This window comes from Epinephelus lanceolatus, chromosome 10 (genome assembly GCF_041903045.1).
Source record: "Epinephelus lanceolatus isolate andai-2023 chromosome 10, ASM4190304v1, whole genome shotgun sequence".
In the NCBI taxonomy this organism is placed as follows: domain Eukaryota; kingdom Metazoa; phylum Chordata; class Actinopteri; order Perciformes; family Serranidae; genus Epinephelus; species Epinephelus lanceolatus.
Window position 1 is genome coordinate 31,349,048 of NC_135743.1, and position 26,260 is coordinate 31,375,307.

General features: G+C 40.1%; 1 protein-coding gene across 2 annotated transcripts; it reads left to right on the forward strand.

The window, feature by feature from the left end:
- Window positions 1–12,895: 12,895 nt before the first annotated feature.
- Window positions 12,896–25,412, forward strand: LOC117266341 (B-cell receptor CD22). Of its 2 annotated transcripts, none has more exons than XM_033641482.2 (19): window positions 12,896–13,028; window positions 13,135–13,200; window positions 14,030–14,128; window positions 14,548–14,659; window positions 14,752–14,897; window positions 15,020–15,140; window positions 15,247–15,383; window positions 16,496–16,618; window positions 16,929–17,075; window positions 17,738–17,843; window positions 18,197–18,360; window positions 18,695–18,844; window positions 19,031–19,162; window positions 21,196–21,277; window positions 21,558–21,606; window positions 22,997–23,083; window positions 23,181–23,314; window positions 23,807–23,931; window positions 24,285–25,412. In XM_033641482.2, the coding sequence occupies exons 2-18, from the start codon at window positions 13,152–13,154 to the stop codon at window positions 23,907–23,909; spliced, it is 1,941 nt and encodes a 646-aa protein (XP_033497373.1). In that variant the 5' UTR covers window positions 12,896–13,028; window positions 13,135–13,151; the 3' UTR covers window positions 23,910–23,931; window positions 24,285–25,412. The 2 variants fall into 2 exon arrangements, with proteins under 2 accessions (XP_033497373.1, XP_033497375.1); XM_033641484.2 differs by having other exon boundaries at window positions 23,181–23,308.
- The last annotated feature ends 848 nt before the right edge of the window (window positions 25,413–26,260 follow it).

Consider the following 26,260-nt stretch of genomic DNA (forward strand, 5'->3'; position numbering starts at 1 on the left):
TACAACATTCAGCTTTATTGAGATTATAGTATAATCAATGTGACTACAATATAGAAGATTCTGGTGGTGTAAGTGTGGTATAAATAATGAATGAATATGACTAAATATGAATACACTATGGGCCAGGTATGAGCAGTATAGACTAGTAAATATATACGTAAATAGTAAAAGTCAAATACATATTAAGTAATGTAGTAAGAATGTGCAAGTGTGTTACACTACAAATAAAAGTAATGTGAATGTAAGGCTGCTTCACGTGCAGACAGAATATAGTGCCAGCAGCTGCATAGCTGTAAATATATTTAACAACAAACATCTGCCAGCAACAGAGAGCTGTGTGTGAAGGGGGTTAATATGCCTACTGGTGACTAGTTCAATAGACAGGTCACTAATAATAGGCTTGGAACTGTTTACATGAACACGTCAGTTTATTAGAAACAACAACTTACATTACCACATAACAGCAACAGAGCTCTCTGGCACCTCCGACGGTATGCACGACTCTGGCGAGCTCGACGAGAGGAGATTTGCTGCATCTCCGAAGTACAACAAAACAAAATATTCAAATGAGGTGCTATGGACAGCGGCGTAAGTGAGCAAGAGGGTCGGAGTTCAGGGAGCGATGTGATGGCGGATGTAGTGTGTCCCAATAGTATGCATACTGCATGCATACTGCATAGGCTACTACACTACATACTTTTTAAGGGCAGCTGCAGTACATACTAAAAGTATATAGTAGAAGTATGCGATTTGGAACGCAGGGCAGCTTTGGCCCATCTTCTTCTTCTTCTGTTGAGATTTATGGCAGTTGGCATTCTTGAGTTTTGCATTACTGCCATCTGCTGGACTGTCTTTTGCCCCATCTGCTCCAGCAATTCAATAGCATGTGTGAAAAGGCACAAGACAGAAATGTTCCTGAATGCAGGGCATGTGTAAATTGTGAAAATCACAAGTGATGCCTAAAATGTTATCCCCAGTAATTTACTGGGAACTATGTGTAAAAGAGGCTTCTGTCAACACTGAAAGCTTTCCAGTGCACTGGTTTTCAGACTTGTTTCTAAGTATCTCTGTTTTTCCCCAAAAGTTTCACCTTGGGAAAGATAAAGTGGAGCTAAAGTGGACAAAGAAATATTAAAGTACAAAAGCTGTTTTATTGTCAGGTCAAGTCCAAACATTTCATACTTCATTTTATGACTGCACTACTGTGGTGCAGCAGGAAAGCAGACGAGACCTTGAAGAGTGAAAAACAATCCGTCTTAAAAAGTATCACTTAAATTTTTTGCTGTCCTTCTCCAGTAGGTCAAAGGTCAGGGTAACCTACAGATTTACACCTGTTGAGCTGATACTGACTTTTTTGTCTCGCTTATTCCACCACATACACTGGAATACTGCACTATACATACACTGTATATTGAACAGCCATTTAATGAACCGTTCTTGTGTTGTATGTACATTTTATAGTATCTAAAAAGAAAGGAGAGAGACCACAGGAGGTGTGAGGGTAAAGATCAGTGGTATGTGGAGAATGGAAGAAGTGAGAAGAGTTCATTTGTTGAACTTGTTAAGGGAGGCTGAGGGTTGAAGTGAAAGCTGTGTGAAGTCAAACTTTTGTGTTAAGTGTGTGTGCGTGTGTGAGTGTGTATGTGTATGTGTATGTGTGTGTTTGATGTTACAGTCTTGTAAAGCAGCAGCTGGAGAGGGCTGTCCCCTGAGAACCACCACAGTCGGCTAGTAAACCACACGCGCGCGCACACACACACACGTGTGCACACACACACACACACACACAGATGCAGCCTTTAATAAAGCTATTGCTGGGGAAACAGACCAGACCCGGCCAATCTGAGGCTCTTTTAAGGCGAGAGTGACACGGTCACGCTTGCATTCATATAGATTCACGTCCCCCCAGCCAAAAAAAAATGACACAAGAACCTCATTACTCTGACTTTCAAACCAGCAGTTTCCTAATCAGACGATAGAAAAAATATGGCCGATAAGTGACGGATATATTGAAATGAAAGTCTCTTTACTTTTGTAGGCAATCATAAGTATTTTGTCTGCATATGGTTCTACTGTAAAACTGTAAATGTACTGTAAAACTGCCCCGTCCAGATGTGGAGTTAGTAATAAGCCACAGCAGGGGGGGACACCTAGTGAGTGCTATGAAGTCAGTAGCTCAGTGAAACTCATTAGAAAAGTAGAACACCTGGAAGACCCTGTGAAAAACCAGACTGAGGTACATTTTTATACGTATATATTATATATTTTGTACTTTGTGGCTCTGTCCATGTATCAAAGTTAAGTTAACCCAGGGAAACAGACTGATAATAGCATATTAAAAAGAGAGCTTTTTTTTAAGCTGTTCATTCACTTGAGAAAATAAGAGACAGGTGCAAGGGCTCAGGCAACAAGTTTTTTTCTGTTTATGGCAAGTCTCTGTTTAGACAAACATTAGCTGCAGACAGAGCCCTGAATTAGTCTGCACCGCAAGAATCTCCATATTTAAGGAAACCACTGTTCTTTGCACATTCACATGTCATCAAATGTCTTTTTTTCCTTGATTGTAGGAATTATATTGGATGACATCATGCTGCAGCTGACTGGGAGCAAACACTCCTATTTTAGAGCTGTGGATCATTTCCAGGGAGATGATATAACACAGTCCAGATGAGCCCCTCCAAGGATTGTCTCATTATCACACACGCCGCAGCTGCACGACCACTGTGGATATGAGTGAGTGTGTTTATGTGTGTGTGTGTGTGTGTGTGTGCGTGCGTGCGTGTGTGCGTGCGTGCGTGCATGTGTGTCTGCATGCAGGCAGACTGTGCATACGCATGTGTGTGTGTCTTTGTGACCATTTAAACTCAGCTTGCAGTCAATTACCAGAAAATGACTTGTGTGGACCATTTTCCCTTGAAAAAAAAAAACTAATTACAGGGTTTGGTTTAAGGTTAGGATTGGGGTTGGGATTGCAGGAAAGTCCTGGACTGAGCTTGTTCCATGTGGACGACGTGAAACCAGGGGCGTAGCCAGAGGGCGGCCAGGGTGGGACTCAACACCATCCAAATCTGATTGCTCCCCCTTTTGTACCACCCTAAAGTTTGTAGTATATCTTTGGATATTTTGGGCTTCCAAATTAAAAGATTGCTTAGTTGTAGGTCACTAGGGTAACCTCTCTAACAGTAAGGGTGCTCTCAGGCCTAGAGTTGTCTTGCTTTGGTCCCTGTCAGGGACTAACTTTGTTACAAAGTTGCATAATTGCCTAGAGTTGGTTTGTGTTCTCTCCACAAACAAACCGCACCAGAGTTTTGTTTGTAACCAGACCGAGAGCACCACTTCAAGAAGGTCTTGGTCCAGTTGTTTTGGTGTGCACCTGAGTGTGATTGCTGTTTTCACACATGCCCAAACGAATTACAATTAGGGGGCAAATGAACTTGAGTTTGATTGAACCGAACCGAACAGGGCAGGTTTTTTTTTTAAATATTTAACAGCCTAGTCCATAGTAAATATTCCCGGCTCAGTCACCAGAGGAAAATGTTGCAAATGTTGCAAACCATGAATATATTAAATTTGCACATTTCATATGTATCTTATCAACCTTTCCAAATTGATACAAGCTAACTTTGTCATCTGGGGTTGAGGGGAGAGTGGATATTATGACACCTACACCTGCCCAGCTTCAGACCACTGTGCGAGACCAACAAACAACAAAGCAGGTTTTGATTCAGCAAGTCAGTGCTGTGTTTCCAATGGCTATTTAGGAACCAAAGTTGAGCCAAACTGAGACATTGCTGCTTTCCTGCTGAGATAAGTGGCAGCGAAAGCAGTTATTTTTTTTTTATCGAGATGTTGCTTTTCTTGCTCAGATAGAGTCTATGAAAAATGGTTGTTTTTTGTCGAGACATCACGGCTTATCCTTCTGGGATAGTGGCATAACAAGCAATTGTTTTTTACTGTTACATGTCTAATTTTTCTGTTGGGATAGTGGAACAAAAGGCATTTTTTTGTTTTGTGTTTTTTATTGAGACATTGCTGCTTTTCCTGCTGGAATTTTGCCCCCCCCCCCCAAAAAAAAAAAAAAACTGGTATTTTGAGCCAAAACATGATCTTTTTCCAACCTTGCCAAGTGGTTTTGGTGCCTAAACCTAACCACACATTAACCACAGTGTTGTTGAAATAAAACATTTCAACAATGAGCTCTCAAGTCAAACAGTTAATTTGCTCTCTCACACTGAAAATCAGTTTGTTTTGTAGCTTTGTGGACAAATGAGCATGTAACACTCAGGCAGTGGTAAAAACCTGTGAGGCCCTTAAGAGGCTTTTGATCACAGGTGTATTCACTGTTATGTGAGAATCACACCTTTGTGACGTTAATGTCACACCTTCATGAAGCTTATACCCATGGTTTGCAAAAAAACATACAATGCCAACATTTTCTCATGCGATTGAGTTGATGTTTTGGCACCAACAACTAAAGTCTGGAAACTTTCCAGAGTTACATCTACTCTTCTTTGACCAAATCCCACAAAAATGGAACAACATAAGCTTCACAAAGGTGTGATTCTTTACATTACACTGAATACAACTGTGATCAAAAGCCTCTTAAGGGCCTCACAGGGTTTAAACATTGTCTGCGTGTTACATAGTCATTTGTCCCCAAAGCTACAAAACAAACAATGATTTTCAATGTGAGACAGCCAATTAACTGTTTGTCTTGAGAGTTCATTTTGTGGTGGTGATAATGTTTTTAATGCCTAACATAGACAGTATTTCCCAGAAAATAAACTTGGCACCAAATAAAACCCAGAGCAATTGTTACTGAAGCATTTAGTGGGTGTTTTGGCCGTTTTGGTTCAAATGAAGAATGTAAATAGCAAAAAGCCATTTGGTAATTCAACAAAAATGCTGTTCATAACATTTCACTCACTATAGTTACATTGTTGAGTGAGCTGCTGATGTTCAGTGACAAGGCTGAGCAACAAAGCAAGTGAACACTAATAACAGGAAGACTAACTCTGTGAACAATTTGTGTCTTTCTTTTTACCCGTACGATAGCAAACTTATTCAAGATTGGTTTATTTTATTCTATTTGCTGCATTTCTTTCTGTCTCCCAGAGATTACAGCATTGTAAATCATTTCCTTCATGTTTTTATCTTTCAGCTGCATCTGCCAAACTGGATGTGTCTGTAATTCAAAACGTAAGTCATCACTTTTTAACATCCTAGATTCTGCAGTTTAAGGACACACTTGCTCTCAGGTTTATAATAACTTTATTTACTTACAGAGTTCATTGAGGGTTGTTGTCTCTGTAGTTCCTGACACCCTAAAGCCTTACTATTACACTGTTAACCGTCTGTCTTTGCAGAGATTTTATTTTATTATAAACAGCAGTATGACATTTTTTGAATTGGCAGTGGAAGACAAAACTGCAGTTTCAAGACATTTGTTTTCAACATTTGCCAAATGATACATTATAACTTTAAAATTATATATAACATACTAACCTAACGACAATAAATAAAACCTGGACATCCTCAGATGTAAAAAGTGGGATGAAGAGGAGGAGGAGGAGGAGGAGGAGAAGGAGGAGGTAATAGAGGGAGGGTTTCCGACAGTAGCCCAGACCTGACAGGTTCCCTCATATCCGACTTCATTCAGTCCCATACAGGGACTCTACACATGGTAAAACCATCAAAGGCACACACACACACACACACACACACACACACACACACACACACACACAGACTCCCACACACCGTCTCTCTCATACACATACAGAAAACACACATGTTCTCTCTCAGTCTCATTCAGGAAATGACTTTTACTCATATTTGAGAACACAAGAAATAAAGACAGACAGACAGATTGAGAGTCATTTGGCTCTCAGCAGAAAGTCCGTGCCACTGAATGAAATGTGGACAGTAGAGATGAACAAGGTGTGCTCTTCTTTTCCTCACATTTATAATCTGTGAACCCCAAAGCAGTGATTCTGCACGGCTCCACAAGAGCTACTCTGTGACATATTTCTGTGTGTAGCTGCTGCTTGTAGGCGATTAGCACTTTCCAATGAAGCACCTGGTTTGTAAATTAATTTTTTTACATTCTCCTAAAACAGTTCTCCTAAAACAGTTCAACATACTCAACAAACAAAATGTTGATATTATTGACTCATCTTTCCGAATAATCAACATAATTACAACCTTTTTGAATGTTTTCTGCTAACATTATGACATCTGGTTATGGTTAAACAAATGAAACATGGTTAATAGTGAGGGAGAATTAATTAATTAATTAATTAATTAATTAGTTTGGGAAAGTTAGAGAGTTAGATGGAAAGATCTACTCTCATATCTGTGCAGTAAATGTGAAGCTAGCACCAGCAGCTGGTTAGCTTAGCTTAGCATAAAGACTGCAATGAGGAAACAACTAGCCTGGCTCTTTGCAACAGTAACAAAATCCATGTCCCAGCACATGTAAAGTTCACTTATTTACATGTTATGACTTGTTTGTTTAATTCATACTTGAACTAACATGTAAACACATCACATTGTGGTTTTCCATGGGATTATGTGCCAGATTAGTTCTTGGTTTCCTGGTTCTGCATGAGTTTTGTTAACCTAGTCTTTTTACACTGAGTAGTTCTTGTTAAATTAAATGCGTCTTTTCTCAGCAATCAGTCAGCAATCTGGCCAAATAGATCCTTAATACTTTATGGTCCTATACTGATTACCATAACACTTCGTGAGCAAGTCAGTAAGTCCACTAAATATCAATGAATCATTATCCAACTAGCTCAGGAAAAAGGTTCTGTTCATATGTTTGGTAAAAGAGGAACCAATCTTCAGAATTTAAATTAGCACGTTAAATAACACACATCCTACAACTCTTAACCCCACCACCAAGGTAACTGAATCAGAATCACCTTTATTGGCCAAGTATGAGTTCACATACTTGACTCCGGATTTTTGCGATGCTCTCAATGTACTTACACAGAAACAGACACAACAGCTAGAAACAAAAACAAAAAAGCTGGACAGATAGAGGTAAGGATAGAAAAGACTTATGTACACAAATAGAGAAAACAGCTGTAGATGTATAAATATTATATAAATATACATCAAAAGCACCCAAATAAAATAAAAACTAAATGTCTATATCAAGTCAAGTGTTCTGAAAGTTGTAAACTACAGTATACAAATAGCGCAAAGACATAGAGACTAATGGACTGACATGGATCAAAACATGTGCATGTGTGTCTATAAACTGTACACAGTGCATGTAGGATTTAAAGTGACAGTGACAGATGACTTGTACTTATTTAAAAAAAAAAATGATACATAAAAACGGTATTGTATTCTATACTGGGAGCAATGGATGTTTTTGGTATTACAAGGTAACTGGCTGAGTGATTACTGACATACAGTGTAGTCACACACCACAAAAAACCTTAATTATGATTGATTAACAGCTTTAAATGCAGATTAGATGTAGAATTCTCCTGATTTTCAGAGTAAAAGTTTCACTGCTTTCTTTTGTTTTAGCCCCAGTGTTAGCTTCAAATCCTCAAACTGCCTCTCAGCACACATCTGATGTTTTGGTATCCACACAAGAGCTGTAGCTTTAAAACCAGGTGTATTCATCATCATTCACATCAGCTTTAATTCTAAAACAAAAAACCTGGCATTAATCAACCTAACAAAAAGTTAAAACATCTATGTATTCTTACATCACTAACCAAAAATGTTTCCTTAACTCATCTAGCCTGGTTAACTGAGAACTTGATCCTAGTCAGCTCAGCTGGACGAGGCTCAAAAAAAGATGTAATTTTGTCTGCTGCCACTAGACGGGGTGAGAGACGGGGGGAGCCAAACGCCTGCCCATAATAACCACCAGACATGACTCATTCAGCGTGGAATACCACAGCAGCCACAGACAGGTCTCTGGCAGACAAGGAGCAGAAATCCGACCCTGCAGAAGAGTTTGTGAATGGGACAGGAATGAGCAAAACCAGGGTAAATTTAATAGAGCTCCAATAGGTTTCAAAGATTTAAGAGTTTTAGAAATTCATCAAGTGTTTGGTTTGGCTCATTTATAAAAGTCAAGTGTCTAAATGGCTAAATACTGTGTGTTTTATTGATAAGGTGTATCAGTTTAACAAAGAAGAAACCCCTTCTTTCTCTCTCTCAGTTTCTTGTTATTGCTTTTATTTAATTCCCCATCGGTTCAATGATTCTCTTGGCAACAATCCCTCTCATCAAGTCATCATGTGGAGCTACTAAAAGACAGCACAGGAACAACATATCACCTTGTCAGATATGATTGTAGCTCTGATCATCGTCATTCTTGCCCAGACTTCCCCCGCAGAGAGCACCACTCAATTTGAAGACTAACACATGTTGGACAGTCGGATCATTATTTGCTTTTATGGAGTCTGTCCAAGGCTGGAGGGCCTGGAGAGCCATGAGTCTAATCTGTGGGCATAAGGAATAACATAGAAATAACATATTGTACAACTTAAAGTATGGCGGGGGAGCAAACTGTGAGCGGTCACATTACATGAAAACAGCAGGCAGGAAGTGTTTTGCAACAGCGGAAAATCTTCAGGTCCAGTCTGACCACCAGACGGTCACACTTCATCTGGCCTGGAGGCTGCGGTCAGTGGATGGATACCTTCCCTACCGTAAGGGTTGGATACGCTGTCATACATTTGTCTGTTGCTCCCTCTCACACTTTTTTCCATCTCTCTTACACTTTCTCCTGCGACAAACCCATCCCCCTCTTTATAGACTTTCTTCCTTTCGTTTCCTCTCAACTTCCTGTGCTTCACTTGCTTCATCTCCCGTCTCTCCTTTCTTTCTTTCCAACCTTAGCAACCTTACCTCATCGTGTTTTTGTCTCTTTTTTCCCCCCTCATCTAGCTTCCCCTTCAAACTTTCTCATTCCTCCTTCTCTCACCCTCTTTCTCTCTCTGTTTGTGGTCAGTCACACTTAATCTAGCTCCATCCATCTGTTTCTCTTCATTCGTTTAGTCCGCTCTGCTTTCGATTACGATTACATCAGGCTTTGACCTATTAGTGTGCTGTGATCCTTTTGAAGTCATTCTGTGGTTACAGGTTAAGCTCAAAGCCCACCACTCTTCTTACTCAACATAATACAGACAGTATTTGGAGGGGGAAGGTTCTTAAAACTTTTCAGCCAGGGACCAAAATGACTTTTTTTTTTCCTGGGATCCAGGGTCATTAAATCATGCAAACTTTTCCTGTCATGTCGAGACCCACTGGAGGAGGGCCTGCGACCCATTTTAGGTCCCAACCCATAATCCAACCTAGCAATCTGTGAACTGGAATATATTGATCATTTAACTTCACATCCTGAGGATTTTGATTATATTTTGAAGGTAACTCTCCCAACCAGAGAATTTCTGTTCCTTATTAGGGTTGCTGTTCAAAGTCGACTTCAAATTCCCCACTAAACATGATGCAGACCTCTTGAACAAAATTATATTTTCTTAGAGGGCGTCCTGATTGCCTTATGGTTAAGAGGCATGCCACATTACCACAACATCTATGGTTTTGATTCCTGCAGAGGACCTGTGTAACATTTCATACCACCCTCTCTTTTCCCTTTATCCTCACTGTAAAATCTGACAAGTTGATCCAGACCATTTTCACTCCCAAGTCATCAAATACAGCAGCTTTGTCAGTGGACACTTATGCACAGAGACACCATTTGTGGTGATATGATATGCATCGTGCAGCTGCTGTTTCTGATGCCACAGGCAACTACCACTGTATTAAGAGTGAAAAAGTTTACATGAACAAACTCCGGACTTTCACCCAGACACCTGCTGTTCATTTTCCTGTGAAACCAAAACTCACTTTCTCTGTTTTTTGTTTGTTTTTGTTTTTTTCATAACATACATGTAGTGTGCTAGGATGTGAAACATACTACGTTAGTGACGCATTACGCTAGTGACATTACATGACGTTAGTACCAACCGTAGTTATTTTAAGCCAAACCATTTTTTTTTCTGAATCTATCCACATGCTTTTCTTGCCCAAACCAAAGGCAGTAAAGCTAACATTTAAGTGTTTTACTTACGTTGTAAGTTTACTTTGAAAAAGACTGTATGCATTTAATGAGCAGTAACTGGAGCATGCTTCATTTCTTCTGGACTATTATTGTAAGGCAGCAATACTGGTGTAGCTCCTGAGTCCAAGAAAAATTTCCCTACGGGCACGATAAAGTATATTGTATTGTATTATACTGTATCATATTATATGGTACAATTCTTGTGAAAAAAGAAACGTATTTTGAAAAGATACAATGCATGTAACAAGTGTAAATTGACACACTGTCACTGAACATTCAAAACAGACGCAGGAGGGTACCTGGTGTGTCACATCTTGACACATAGGTCCACTGAAAAAGTGGCAGTAATTGTAAGTAGGGATGACAACGTGTTACAGCGTACCTTTAAATTTTTTTTTACAAAAATCTAGAAAAGCAATTGCCTTGAAAAGGTAAGTTAATATAACTATCAGTCTTGATTTATGTTTGCTTTATATCTGTATGAAGTAAACATAACTTAAAACTAATAGTTATATTTACTTTTTTTACTTTTACCTTTTAGATAAGATACCTTTAGAAGATAAATTGTTATTGTTATTATGAAAAAAAAAAACTCAACTGAGTTTTAGTTTCACATGGGAAACAAACAACAGACTTCCAGGTGAAAGTCCAGAGTTTGTTTATACAGACTTTTTTACTCTTCAGAAATGTGGTAGTTGCCCGCGGCGCCAGAAACAGTCGCTGCCCGATGCATATCATACCAGTTCAAAGCGTGCCTCACAAGATCAACTTGTAATATTTTACAGTTTACTGGTCTGACTAGTGAATAAAAGCAGAAATGTCCAAAAGCGTAATCCTAAATTTTAAAAATCTTTCTTAAGGGTCTGCATAAGGAACTTATTGAGCATTAACCCAATACTCTTAATACTCCTGTAGTCCAAAGGCCTGCGGATCCTCAGTTCTAGCCGGATATAAATCGGATGTATTTCCATGCTTCCTAACAGCAGCACTGATCCCTTATACTGCCCCCCTCCATCATCTTTGATCAGTTGGCTAATAAGTGAAACGTCAACGTTCATTTCCAGATGTATATCAAGATATCGTCTTTGAAACCTTAAAGTTGACTCTCCCTTCCTTCCCTGACTTGGATGACTGTGAATAGAGATTGACTGAAAAGTTAAACTGTACATCATCATTACTCCTGGGTCAAAGCTGGGCTAAGTAGCCAATTGGCCGAGTCGTGACGCTAAACTGACATCTATTGGCCAAGTTGTGGCAGGGTGGGATGTTAAAGTCATTTAGACTCATCAGGCTAAGTGGACACAGTTGACTGAGAGGTCTCGAACCTCCCCGCGTCTGGTTGTGGGTAGTTCTCTGTGCCAGCAATTCTCAATTAGAGCAGTGGATGAGAGGACATCTGGGCCGCTGAGTCTCTGCTTGACTTATGTATATTAGTGTACGCCAACAGGCCTGAATTCATTTTACAAATGAACCATACATGTTTGTCTTTTCAACAATCAATCAATCACGATGGTCAGAGTCAGCTCCAACATTGTGACAGTGTCAGAGAGTGAAGACTGACTTTTACAGTGCAATAAAATTTGATCAAAGAATATTCTCTATGTCTATTAATCAGGATGAATATTTAGTTAATCCTGCACTCATGGATACTTTTCTATGAACAATGGGTCTAATGGTGGTGTTTAAATCAAAAGGTGTTGCCCACAGAGAAGTAAAACATGTCTCTGCAGTTCCCCTCAGCCCTGTGGAGCATTTCAGCATCTTTAAGCGCGTCCCTGTTTTGATTCACTGTCACCGTCCCATCAGTGTCTTTTCCAACCACAGCAGGCAGCTGCTCTCAGCAAAAAACCTCTGATACGCACTTCGTATTGGTAGATTTGAAAGGTGCTACATTAATAAAGTTATTATTGTTATAAACCAACTGTATACTACAGACTTTTTTGGAGCAAACAGTTCTACATTATATGCTGAAGTGATGTTAGCCAGCTGGCGGTTGGTATAGCTTCATCACTGACAAGTCAAAATTACGCTGTCTTTCCTCTGTCTCTGTAGACTTCACTGTTGGTCCGTTTGTTTTCCTCCCTTGTTTTTGTTACAGACTTGTGTTTCATCAGCGTCACTCCAGGTTCCTCTTGTGCTGAGATGGTACGCTGAAATAGGAGCTGCAAAAGTCCCTCAAAATGGCGTCCTAAGACCTACGCTCATTCCCAGTCCTTGTGGTGCGGACACAGTGAAAGGGGGAGGTTGTTAGAACGATGAAAATGTTCCTCTGGTCCAAAAACGTCTTTCAGTTTGTGCCCAGCACGAAACAATAAGGCAACTAACTAGCATTTAAAGACCCAGATATTTTTTCTCTTACGTTGGTGGACACAAGAATAATACTGTTTGTAGTACATGTTTACAGCTTTTTTTGTTTTGAACATTGCTTTTAAGCATTTATTTCAGGAAATACACTTGCTGAGAGCTGGATAAGAACACACATTGACCTCCTGGAGTTTCATTGGTGCCACAAGGTTACTAGGAAACCTGCAAAAACTCCTCAAAGTCAAGTTACAAAATAGTCCCTTAATGACATTCAGTTAAAAGAGACAATTGTGAAAGTGACATGATCACATGGATGTCACATTTTAACACAAAATAGGAAACCAGACTCATCACATCACTGACCTTAAAAAACTGTTTTAGAAGGAGAAGTGGAAAAATTGAAAATAGAAAGAGTTGAAAGTTTCAACGATGTAATAAAGGACAATAGCTAAAGTAACTTCCTCTTCCTCATCCTTCTTCGTCTGCCCCTTCCACTCCTCCCATCTCCTACCACCCGATTCTGATCACCATGCAACTCTCATCATCGCTCTAAAACCTCACCTCCATCGCGCATCCCTCAGACCCTGTTTTGTCTGACTGCCTGAGGTGAATGAAGATAGTTTAAGAGGTGAGTGCTTCACATTTAATCAGCCGGATGGTGTTTTTATCATGATAAATGTTTACTTCACCTCTTTGTCTCCCCGTGCTTTTCTCCTTCTCCGGTGACATTTTAGAGCTCGTGTCAGCGGAGATGTTGGCAGGTGTGTTAGTTCTGGGCACCATCCTTACAGCTTTACCAGGTAAGAACAAAAAAACACAAATACATCAGAAATCACCTTTGCTGTCATCATATGTTGTAAGTCCTGAGGTGAAAAACTGAGCAAGGTTTTAAATAATATTCTCATTACCTAGAAGGACAAGAGATGAACTGGCTCCTTAATTGTCAGATATTTGTATTGTATTCCAGATATATCATAAATATGTTACACATGCTTTCAAACAAGCGACAACAGTTGAAAAATGAATGAATGGCTCATAGGATCCATTATGCACCTAATGTCCCGCAGCCAGGTGCCCTTGCCTTTACGCTCAAGTTATTTATAAGTATTGATTGCCTTTTGTGCAAGGTAGTCAGCCAGGCAGGCAGTTAGCAGCACAGGATGACACCATGGCTGCACATCATGGCTCATTTTCACTGCTCCAGTTTTATGTGTCACTCTGTGAGCTGATCAGAGCTGTGGTTTAACAAGTCTCTCTCTGAGGAGCCACATTGAAGGAAAACTTTTACTTGTTGGCAGGTGAAATTTACAGCTCTTTTAGTCTACAAGTATGTATTCCCCAAACCTTTGGTAGCTTATTTTATATGGCAAGAATTTTTTGGTGGATGTGACAGCCAGTAGGTGCTTATTTATTTGGAACCCTGAACTGGTGCTTTAAAAAGTAGGACGATGAAAAGTGTAGAGACGTAGAGACGCTCCTCATCTATCAGTTTAATGTGCTTTGCATAAGTCTTTAGGTATGCATGCAATGTGTATGTTTTAGTTTGCCTCCTTTAAATTGTGCATTGGTGTATGTGTAGTTGTTATATTTGCATATCTTGCTGTTCATGATTTTGTATTTTTCCTGCAGGTATCCAAAGCAGGTGGAGTGTGTCTTTTTCTCGGAGGGAGATCTGTGTGTGGGCAGGAACAACTGTCACTCTGCCCTGCCGTTATGACTACCCATCAGGTATCAAATCCATGTGCAAACTGTCTCTATTCAATGTTGTCTTTTTCAATTTTTGCATTTCAAAAATATAGTTTTTACCTTCACCCCACCATTTTTCCTATTTGTAACTATAGATCTTTTATTTATCTATTCAGTTAGATTACTTATGTTTTTCCTTTTCCTATCTTAGTTAAGTTCACTTTGGAGAGTCTGTGGTTTCCAGGGCTGATATTATCAGTTATCAGCACTGTAACAATAAGTTTGATGTAATGTAAAGGATATCTGCTGTTCTACATGCAGTTTTATAATATTTTCAAATATCTATAATGATTAAAAAAGCCATAAAATGTCCAGGTTTCACACAATTAAGCTGAGCTCAAAAGCCTTATTATGCTACATTTCTCCTTTGTGATCTTTTTGTGGTTTCTTTAACTCCACAGGTCACACTGTGAGGCGGGTCATGTGGTTCCGTGTGTCTGCAGAGGGTCGCAGGGAGTTCACTTACCACACTGACCCAAATGAGATCAGCCTGTCGTACCGTGGACGCGCTCGGTATGAGATACATACAGTAACTTCTGAAAGCTGACATGCTGTCAATGTGAAATAACGCGTAAATGAAATGACAAATGAATCGTGGGTTCTAGCTACATCGGGGGCAGCTACTCCAGCTGTTCAGTCCAGATTCGAGCTGTTAAGCTGAGTGATGCGGGCCAGTACCACTTCAGGTTTGAGACAGACCAACCGCTGGGGAGATGGACTTCCCCCAACACCATCACTCTGGATGTAACAGGTAGGTTCATACAAACGAAAGTTGCTGTTACATCTCAGCTGTGACAAAGATGTTTTGAGTCCTGCACTGGACTCATCCAGCTTGTGTTTTTGTGCATGTGTGAATGTCTGTGTGTGTTTCAGACCTCCAGGTCCAGGTGCATCCAGCAAGGCCCGCCAACATGTTTGGCCTAGGAGAGACTGTGTTTGTAGGCTGCCAGGCCAGAGGATGTGCTGCTCCAGGAAGGAGCCTTGCTCTGTACAGGTGTGTTATTGTACATGTGAGTGTATTGTTGATCACCCAGTCAGTGGTTCAGAGCTATGTTGTAGTTAATATTTAACACTGCAGATATACAATGCCCTGCACACAGGAACGGACTTAACCTCGGGTCCTATGAGAAATGGATGATTATCAACCGCTTTGACCAACAGCATACTGGAGCGTACACCTGTCGACCAATCCCACCACAGAATGTACAGTCACCGTCCCTCTCGCTGGCTCTCGGATGTGAGTAAACAAGCCTCCCATCCCTGGTCATGTCTAAACATGCTTTCAGGGGGAGCATCTGAAACTAGCTGCATACAAGTGTTGCTCTGATTGTCTGTTTTATTTCTGGGACACAACCAAGATGTAACTCTGGGGCTGAAAAATGTAGCAAACACCTTAGTACTAAAAACTGCAGTTCCACTAAATGCCACTTGAGGCAGGCTGAGTCAACCCCCAGAGACAACCATGTTGAAATGCCCAACTTTACAGCAGAGATAAACATGTTTATAGCTTGGTACAAAAACAGTTTTGTTATCTATAGCTAATTTCCACCTTCATGTCAACTGACGGGGTTTGAATTTTAATATAACTCATCTGTTTAAATGTTTTTAAGGCTTAAATTTGTGCATTATTTGCAGCATGGCCGCCTTGAGTGACAGGTGGGTGCTGTCCATAGACAACTTGCTGCCATGGGGACAACATTGGTTTAGTAGTGTAACCATGGCGTAAACTCAGATTCACAGAGAATAGGCGTAGCCGTAGCTGTTGCTATTTCAGTGTGTTTTCACTTCATGAAAATTAACTCTAACGTTTTGGACACCTAAAAAAAGTCTTGTTTTGTGTTTAGTTGAGCTTTAAGACCCTCTGGAGTTGGATGTTAAGTTTTTTTGTTAAGTATATTTTGTTTTAATAGGTTACAGTTTTTGCTAGCAAAAAAATAGCATAGCATTGTCACAGTGATTCATAGCTGTAAATGCACCATAACACCCTCTCATCCAAATATGGTCACTTCTGGCTTCTCAAAAATCCAAGATGGCACTAGCTAAAATGCCAGACTCAAGGCTTTAAAACGGGAGTCTACAAACCAATGGGTGACTTCATGGTGGCTACGTCTGTTATTTAATACAGCCTATGGACACAACACATAAACACAAGGAAAACTCTGTCATGGCAAAATTTATCATGGACTGTATGCACCTGCTATTGGCCTTGATAAATGTTATATTACTGAAACAAATTACATATAGTGCAAACTGTATTTACATTTTGCATTACTTCATCTTCACTCTCCTTTTTTCTGTCTTCTTTATCCCCATTTCCATCTTATGTACTGTATCCTCCTTCTCCTCCAGATGGTCCCCGCTCCACCTCCATCACAGTCTTCCCAGTTGGAGAGGTGTCAGAGGGGGCGTCGGTCACTCTCACCTGCAGTAGTGATGCAGCTCCACCTGTAGAGAGCTTTGCATGGTTCAAAGGTACAGGACAGGATGCTGCTGTTGTGTATTCGACAATATACAAAATATGATGTCAGTACATTCACTGGCTGTGTCGTGGGTATGAACTCACTGGTTGATGCTGTAATGTGAATTGTGTCCCGCAGTTGGACAAGTAAAGGCCCTTTCATGATTTGTTGTAGCAGAGTAGGATCAAGTTTTCTGTGGACACTTATGAACTGCCGATATCCTGGAAGTTTTAAGGAAAACGTTGTATTTCATACTCTTCAGATGATGCTCCTCATGTGAATTCATGTGTGCACAAATCTGATTGTCTTTATCTGCTCTCCAGACATGGAGAGTGGCAGCATCCCAGACAGTTTTAGGCCTCAGCTCCGCCTGTCCCAACTCAAATACACAGACAGAGGAGAGTACTTCTGTGTAGCACGTAACTCACTGGGAACAGATCGCTCCAAACCACTTCTACTCAATGTCACCTGTAAGTTTGTTGAATGTTTGCATTGTCACCAAAGGCAGGGCTGAGTGTCTTTGCCCCTCTGCAAACACTTTAATTTTGACCCTTTGTAAACCAGTATGAAGTCTGCGTTAATGTTTCTATTTTAGGTTCTGTTGTGAAAATTTGTCAGAGGTTAGTCTTGGTTAAACTGATGAGGCAACAACTCTATTTTAAACTATAGTCATAATGGTAATCTTCTGTCATATGGACTCAGTAGGAAGTGATACTAACTCAAACTGCTGATTCTACTTTCACTTTGTTTTTAAGGATATGCATCAAAATGCAGTGCAGTCATGGATTAATCGATTAGTCACTTGACAGAAAATTAATCTGCAACTATTTTTCAAGCAGAAATGTCAAACATTCAGTGGCTCCACCTACACTGATTTGAGGATTGGCTTCTGTTCTTTGTTAAATATGATAATAAACTTTTAACTGTAGCTTGATAATATTATACTGTGTCTGCACCCGTTTACATGGCTACTTTCCTTCATAGCTGAAACTAAAAGGTCCACAGGTTGTGTCTGTATGTGATATCTCCTAGTTTTGTTCACCTAAAGGCAATAATGGTGGCTTGGACTTAATTCAAATAAAACATGAACATGACAGTAACGATGCTCCTGTTTTTCACTCTGCCCACGTAGACTCTCCAAAGAACACACGGGTGCTAGTGAGTCCTCCAGCCGACATCAGAGAAGGCTCATCTGTAAACCTGAGCTGTGTCAGCCACGCCAACCCTCCTGCCAGCAGGTACAGTATGACAATTATTTATCCTCCAGATTCATCAGTTTCCTCAAACTAATACATGATAACGATGTTCTTCTTCTTATCATGGTCCTTAATGGCGTTTTTTTGTCATTTATCGTTCTTCAGTCACTGAAATGTCTTTTTCTATCTGATTTCTTAACTTTTGTTATTTAGACTTTAGAAATAAGGACTGGGCAATATGGACAAAACCATTTCAATATTGATTAATATTCACCTAACTCCAGTATTATATGATCTAATAATCAAGGACCAAAGATTATACCATTGCAAAATGCCCAGTCCTATAATCATTTTCATCATCATCGTCATCATCTTCACCATCCTTTCTCCTGCAGGTATGCTTGGTATCGTATCATAGGTGAGCAGGTGTTGGCTAAAGGAACCTTCCAGAACATGACGTTCCCCTCAGTGCGCGCTCACCTTGCTGGTCAGTACTACTGCACAGCGTGGAACCAGTTAGGATACCAAACCTCCCCTGTTGCTACACTCACTATACTCTGTAAGTAATGAGTGAGTTGTTTGTATGTGTGTGACATGTTTGGGAGTCTTCTGGATTAAGATCATTTTTTGTCAGGGCTCAGTTTGTCTGTTTGTTATAAATACTGATATTTATCTGAGGACTTCCTGCTCAGTGACAGTGTTGAAAAGGTGCTATGATATGCCCACTCTTCTCGATACATCGATATCTCTGCGTTTTCTTTTTATCTATAAAGTTTCTCTCGGTCTTTCCAGTCACGTCCTTTAAGTCTCCACTTGCTATTCCTTTTGTAGAACATAACAAGGCAGAAACATTTCTTAACCTTCTGCATCTATATTTCTGTTCCTCTCTCCAGATCCTCCCAAGAACACCTCAGTCCTGGCTCGTCCCTCCAGTGTGGTGGATGCTGGCCGACCTTTGACCTTGACCTGCAGCAGTCAGGCCAATCCGGCAGTGGACAACTTCACATGGCACCGCTTAACTCTGGACGGGGGCTCTGTACAATGTTAGCATCGTAAAAATGTGGTTCCACTCAAGGTTAACATTACAAAATCATCATTACCTAACCATAACCTGTGGTAAATGCCTGTAATCAGTAAGCTGTCATGCTGTGTGTGTGCCTCTGGACTGTCTGTCGCTTTGTATCCTCTGAACAGTAAGTGGATCTTCTCCCTGTCTGTGCTCCGTACAGCGTGGGGCAGTAAGTCTGGTCCTGTCTTCACCTTCTCAGAGGTTGGCCCCAGAGAGAGCGGCCAATACTATTGTGAGGCCAGGAATAGAATCGGAGCCCACAGCTCTCCTGTCCTCACTGTGCGAGTTAGAGGTAAATAATCATTCAGGCATGGACACTTCTTTATCTTTGGCTTGTCTGTCTGTGTGTTTCAGCAGAACAAAAAGACATCAATTTGTGTTTGTTAGTGCAGTTCTGAAGTGAAATATCAGATGGATTGCCTTGACATTTTGTGCACACATCTCCAGAGGAGATCTGTGTGTGGGCAGGGACCTTCAAATGACTTTCACTCCAGTGCCACTGTTATGTTCACATTTATGGTTTTGAGCGAAATGTGTATATAGTGCATAGTGATGACTAATGTGACGGGCACCACACTGATAAAATGAAGAAAATAAAATGAAATTTAGATAACAGTTAATGATTTCCACAATGGTACATACAACACAGTCATTTTGTTGCTTTATCTGCATGACAGACGATTTATTCGTTCATCTTCATGAGCAAAAATAATTAATCTTAGTGTTGAGTTTTGAGTTTAATGTTATACTGCTACTGTTTATTGACATTGAATATACTGGAGGCCATGCCCACCATGGCCACATGACTACCCACACTCCCAACTCCTTTGTCCTGAATTCCACCCAGTCTCATCCAGTCACCCTTAGGGCTGAGCAATATATTGATATTATATTGATATCATGATATGAGTCTAGATATTGTCTTAGATTTTGGACATTGTAATATTATGTGTTGTCTTTTCTTGGTTTTAAAGGCTGCAAAACAGTAAAGTGATGTAATTTTTAGATGTTATCAGACTGTTCTAGCTGCCCTATTAAAGCACCAATAATAAACCCTGCAATATTGTCACAATATCAATATGAAGGTAATATCATGATATTTAATTTTCTCCATATTGCCCAGCCCTAGTCAGCCTTTATTGGAAGGATCGCTATGATATTTAGTACAAACATTTCACCCTCTGTATGAATTGAAATAATTTTGGTGATCCTTTAACTTTAACATCAAGTCACACTTTTAATTTGTCCAGTACTTGTGGTCGTATATACATGGTACACATTACACTTGCTAAACATCAGCATGTTGGCATTGTCATTGTGTTGGCATGCTGATGTGAGCATTTAGCTCAAACTGTGCCTAAATACATCCTAAATACAGCCTCACAGAGCCACTGCCAAGGCTGGACTGTTGTAAAGTATATACTCCCTGTACACTAGATTTTTTTCTCTGAAAAAATCTTCCATATATTTAGTACACCAGCAAGAAATGCTTCGCACTGTGTGCTTCATGCTGTGAGCTCTTTAATATCATAGCAACCTTTGAGACAAAAAAAATTTACACTGGGATTTTTTTTAATGTGGAGATTTACTTGAGTTGATAAGGTGTCAGAGTTACATTCACACTCAGTCTAAAGGCCTTTAGTGGTTCATCTCTCAACTGTCCCCTGACATTCCCCTGCGTGTACTATAGTGTGCACTGTAGTGGCTGTGTATGTTCTGAGTCATCGTACTTGTTGTCACTTCAAGGAGTGAAATGGAAAAGATGAGGTGTCTCTGATAAGCTTAGTGAAACACCCCTGGCACATTATTACATCTATGTTTCTGATTATCTCAGACAATGACCCAGAAAAAGACAGTGTCTCTGAGATTATAGCAGAAGGGATGTTGGAAAGGTTTGTGTGTTTGACATTATGAGCGATAAAACCTCCCTGTCACTATCGCAGCATGAGGTCTGGGCTCTAGTCGTCTTTGTGTACGGTTTCATGGTTTCTGACTGTTTTTCTATGAGTCACGGTGAGTCATGTAAAGCCCTCTCACTATGAGCGGAGAGGAAGGAGTGATGAGGTGTTGTGGAAAACTACTATTTGAGTCTAGACAGCTGAAGAAGTGGAGTTGGGTTTGGAAATCTGAACTGGAAACACAAGTCTCAAGTCTAGACGCCTGCAAGATGATGCACGGCTCTTTCCTCTGTTCCCCACTTTCACTGTTTCTATTTTTATATCTGCTGAGCTTCTATTTTTATTCATTGCATGTTAGCCCTCATTTCTTCTCCTTTCTTCTTGTATCTAGTCATGTTGATAACCTCTATTATCCTCCTGCTGGCAGGTCGTCTTAAGGTCATTGCCTTGGCGTCAGCGGTGGGGGTGTCTGCTGGACTCATCACTCTCACAGTGGCCATTATGATCAGGTGACAGGAAGTACACTGCTATTTACTCACTGATAGATGAGCTATTTCTGTACTCTTCGACGTGATTTAAAAAAATCACTTGCAGTTTTTATTTTGTTTTTAGGATGACTGGACAATAATTATTTGTCCGCTGTAGCTTTTTTGTTTGTTTTTTTGAGTTCATCAGTTTATCACGAGGTTGATCTTCAAACAGCCAGTCTCATGGTTTATTTGCATTACTTCTGTGGTAGAAGTCATCACTTGCTTATAGTTTGATGATACTGTCCCCGTGTTTTCACAGTAAGAACATGCACAGAGTGGACATGGAGTCAGTAGAAGTAGCAAACAAGGTACAGAACTTATTCTTTTATTTTCAATTTGTCTTAAATTGATTCAAGATTTTTGTTTTTTTTTTACCCTGTGGCTGACAGTTTAAAGACATGCTCAGATACTCAGAAAATCCAAAAGTCAGTCAGGATATGTTTCTGTGTTAAAGACTGTTAAAGAAATGCTTCAGCCACAAAACCGAGCATAGCGTTAGTTCAGACAGGACCAAATGTCAAGCTTAGCTCACATCCCAGCTACATCAGCTGTTCTCAAACAGCCCAGTCAACTGATAGAGCAGCTGATTGATGAAAGGTAGTCAGCTGATAGATCACATGATTCCTTTCTATGCAACCAATTGGCGAATCACAGGGCACCCTATTTAAACTGCTCTGGCCTGCCTACTGTTGCTGCTTCCTCTGCAAGCTGCTTTGCTTTGCTTTGCTGCTCCACCCTAGCTCCTCCTTTTCATGCTGTGTGGCTTATCAGTGTCATTTCTGTTTGTCATTGATGCTTGCTCTGTTCTGTTTTCGGGGGAGTCTTTGCATGCGTTGGCCCGAGGAGAGGCTGAGAGGCCCCAGAACAGAGCCATACCGCAAGACATAATACTGCAAAAGGAAATAAAGTTTTCTTTGACTAAAGTGGTCATGACTGATATCAATTACTCGCCCTGTGTTACAGTGGATTTGTGAAGAAAACTTTGTTTTTCTCACATGCCACCATGGAGAACAAAGAATCTAAAAGTAGAGAAAAATCGTGATGAGCTGAAGTACTTGGGGGCCACATTTAGCAACAGCAAAACTGTATCAAAACATGTGTTTACAGACTTTCGCATGACTCCTGCAGTATAATCCAAGTCTCATTTATCCAGTTGTATGCTCTGTACTTCCCAAACACATGCATTTTCACTAAAACCTTACAATTTCAAACACGTCTGCATAAACAATCTCACGCATGGACGGTAAACATGGCTGGGTAAGCACATGCGTTAGAACTCTGCTCCATGAAATGCACAAGCTCAGTTTAAAGACACATGCTTGCCCAGTTACTCCTATGTAGAAGTGTTTTACATGAGGACATGTCTGGATAAATGAGACTTGGATTATACTGCACAAGTTGTGTGAGAGTTTGTAAATGGATGTTTTGTTATAGTTGCTGTTAAATGCAGACCCCCTTTATTCCAATTCATAAAGAATTTTCTCCCTTTTTCTCCATTCCGTCATTCATCGTTGAGGCATGGGAGAAAAACAAAGTTGCCTTCACAAATTTAACAAAAAAGTAGTTGATAGACTAAAGATTTTTTGTGGATGAGGTATTTCGTTAATTAAAAACGACCCTCAGTTTTATTCTTCGTCTTGTTCTGTGTGTGTGTGTGTGTGTGTGTGTGTGTGTGTGTGCGTGCGTGTGTGTGTCCAGCGTCCGTCAGTGACAGCTGACACCATGTTCTATGAGTCAGCCCAACAGATCTTTCCAGTGAGAAAGGGCAAGATGTCTGACATACCGGTACGCAGCTCAGTGCACAATTTAAGAGTCTCATATAACTCCAGAAAAGAAATACAGAATGTAACAATCTGAATTTTGTCTGTATGTGCATGCGCAGGAGGAGCCAGAGGACTTGAGTGACGGCGCCCATCCTGCCATTGTTCCCCTGAAAGATGCCCCACCAATCACAGAAGTTGAAACTCACAGCCCCGCCCCCAACTACATCACTGTCCACTACTCCAAGAGGTGCAGGTACACACCGTCTTGCTCTGTCTCTGTCACTTCTCTTGTCCTTTAAAGATATCCCTCTCTCTCTCTCTCTCTCTCTCTGTCTCTTTGACTTACCCTCTGTCTCCTTCTTTCCTCCTTCACTATGTCATTTACACCATCTGTCTGCCTGCGGAGCTGTTGACCACAGCAGCAATCTACTGTTTCATGTCTTGCATTTTATTTTACAACCACACTGGCCCCTCTTGCCTTTCTTCTTTATCTTCCTGTCATCGCCTTCTCTCTAGTCTCCTTACTCCTTCGGCTCCTTGTTTTTTCCTCTGTTTCCTCTCTCTGCCTTCTGTGATATCCAACACCTTCCTCGAGTTTATGAGAGGACAATAAATTTCTCATCCCAGTTTTGGACATTAAAAACATTTTAATGCTTCTGGAGCAAAATGAAGACCTGCTTTTATGGTTTGATCTGAGGCAGATGTCCACATGAACTCACATGGTTGCTGTTTGTTGTTGCTTCAGTGTGGACCAGGTGCAGGTCCACAACATGCCACTGGGTGGTGACAAAAAGCCGAAGGATTCCACCAAAGTTGTTTACACTTTACTGCAGCAGTCTCACCACTGACCCAGAGAAAAAGACCAACTGGGTATGACACCTTACAACTCTCAGTGCTGTCATTGACAAACCTCAGAGGCACACTTTTGCCAAGTTAAGTTTTGCTGTTTTGTGTATTTTTTTTTACTTGAAATAGTCCCTACATTAGATAATACACATGGGAAAATATGAGTACTATGATCAACACACATACAGTGGGGCGCTCAGAATATAGAATATATAGAACTGATTATAACTTAGCAAAGTTGTGCCCCTGAAAGAAAAAAAAGCCACACAAAGGATAAAAAAAGTTGAATGTAAACAGCTAAAAGAAATGTATTTTGTCCTGTTCAAAGTTTACTCATGTTTCTGCTCGTTTTTGTCCTTTCTTATCATCTTCCTCAGCTGAACGACACATCAGCTTCCTGCACACTTTCCATCCATTCACATTGTAGGTCAGGAAACAACTCGAAGTAAACTCTGACGATGCCTTACGCTGTTCTGGGTCAGACATGTCGTCATAGATCCTCCATCATTCACCAGACCACAACACGTGCTGACTGGGAGTTCAGCTCCTGACCTCTGTTGCATGTCCTCCCCTTTTTTTTCTATGCATCTTTCCACTGTATGCTACCTGATGAAGCAGAAATGTTTCAAAACACTAACAAAAAAGTAACGTTCACACTGTTTGTTGCTTGTATTCATATCCACATACAGGCTCTATCTACTGTTGCTCTTTTGTTGATGGCTCACACTGAGATACAAGTAAATGTAGATGACACAGTGTGACTGGTTGATACAGCATCATTGGCATCCATTTAAAATGAGATAGTCATATGTATTCAATGGTCTCCAATAAAAATGACGCTCAAAGACATATCAGTCAAAGAAGCCCGTAAAAAAGTATTTGACATCCACACAGAATATACACTATTTGACACATTAATTTCTACACTGTATTCATCTATGTCCTCAATCCAACAGGCTTATTGTGATTGCTGATGCTGCCATATTTATTGAGTTGATACAGCTGCTTGTTTCCATCTTTTTTATGTGGTGTAAGTAAAGCCAGCAATAATGCAGCATTACATGTTGTAGTTTGTTACAATGAAAAAAAATAAAACAAACAAATTCTCGTAGCCTAAATGTATGTTGCGAATTTTGCAGCTCACAAATAATTAACAGCACTGAATAAGAAAATTGTTGAGAGTAAGAAAAGTGTAATCAACATTTCAATTAGAAGGATACAATGTATGACTTTGGATGAATTTCATGAAAACCTTTTTTTTTTGTCACAGAAGTGACAGATGTTTCATGACTAGCATCACACAATCATTCAAATCAACCAGACCTATGCCAAGTTAACACAAGAGCTTCTTTCCTTTCAGTAAAAGTGACTTACAGTACCTGTTATCTGTTTTGGTATGTTGAAAAATAAGACTTGAGTCATGACAGTGAGCCATGTTTGGTGATTTAACATATATTGCTAAGAAAAATAAATACAGTTGCAATAAAGACGTGTTATCAAATACATCAGCATGCAACTTCTTTTTATTCTGTTAAATCCACAGCACAATACTAACTTGAGTGTCAAATTTCTCCAGCTTCCTGTTTGTTCTTGTCTGTCCTCCATGTTTTTCTAATATATAACTGATAGTGGAATATTATTTGACCAGTTAATCATGGAAATAAATGTATTGCAAAGAGGCTGATCTCACAAAAAATATTACTTTATTGTTTGATTAACTATTTTGTCCCAGCAATTACAGATGTGGGGCAGTGGATTACACTGTTTTACCAACAGGGACGTAAACATAGGCAGTGCAGGTGGTGCGGTTGCACTGGGGCCTGTGAGGTGCAGGGGCCCATAGAGAGAGTGGGCCCTCCAGCAGTGTGTTTGGTGGAGAATGGGCCCCTCATGAGAGACTATCACCTTCGAAATATCCTTGTGAGATGAACTCTCATTAAATTAACCAAGGTGCCATTTGCTTTATACGCCCTTAAAAAAAGCAAGCCCATCATCCGTCTTGTTTTGTGTTTTTTTTCTTTTGTTTTTTTAAATAGTAAAATCTATAACAAAATTATAAACATATTCTACATAAAATATAAATAAACTTTTAAAATTATTAAATTGAATGAATGAAGTCTTATTGTCTTTGGTATTTTCTTTTGTCACATACAGATATGACATGATGATTGCTCTAAAATGTATGTCGGTGTTGCCCAATGTCATGTCTCTGTTCGATCATGTGACGAATGCCCATCCTGATAGCGTGCACTGGGGCCCGTCATAATAGCGTGCAGTGGGACCCATTGTAACCACATTACGCCACTTTTTACCAACATATTTCAACAATGACGATGATCAGCTCAAGCGGGTG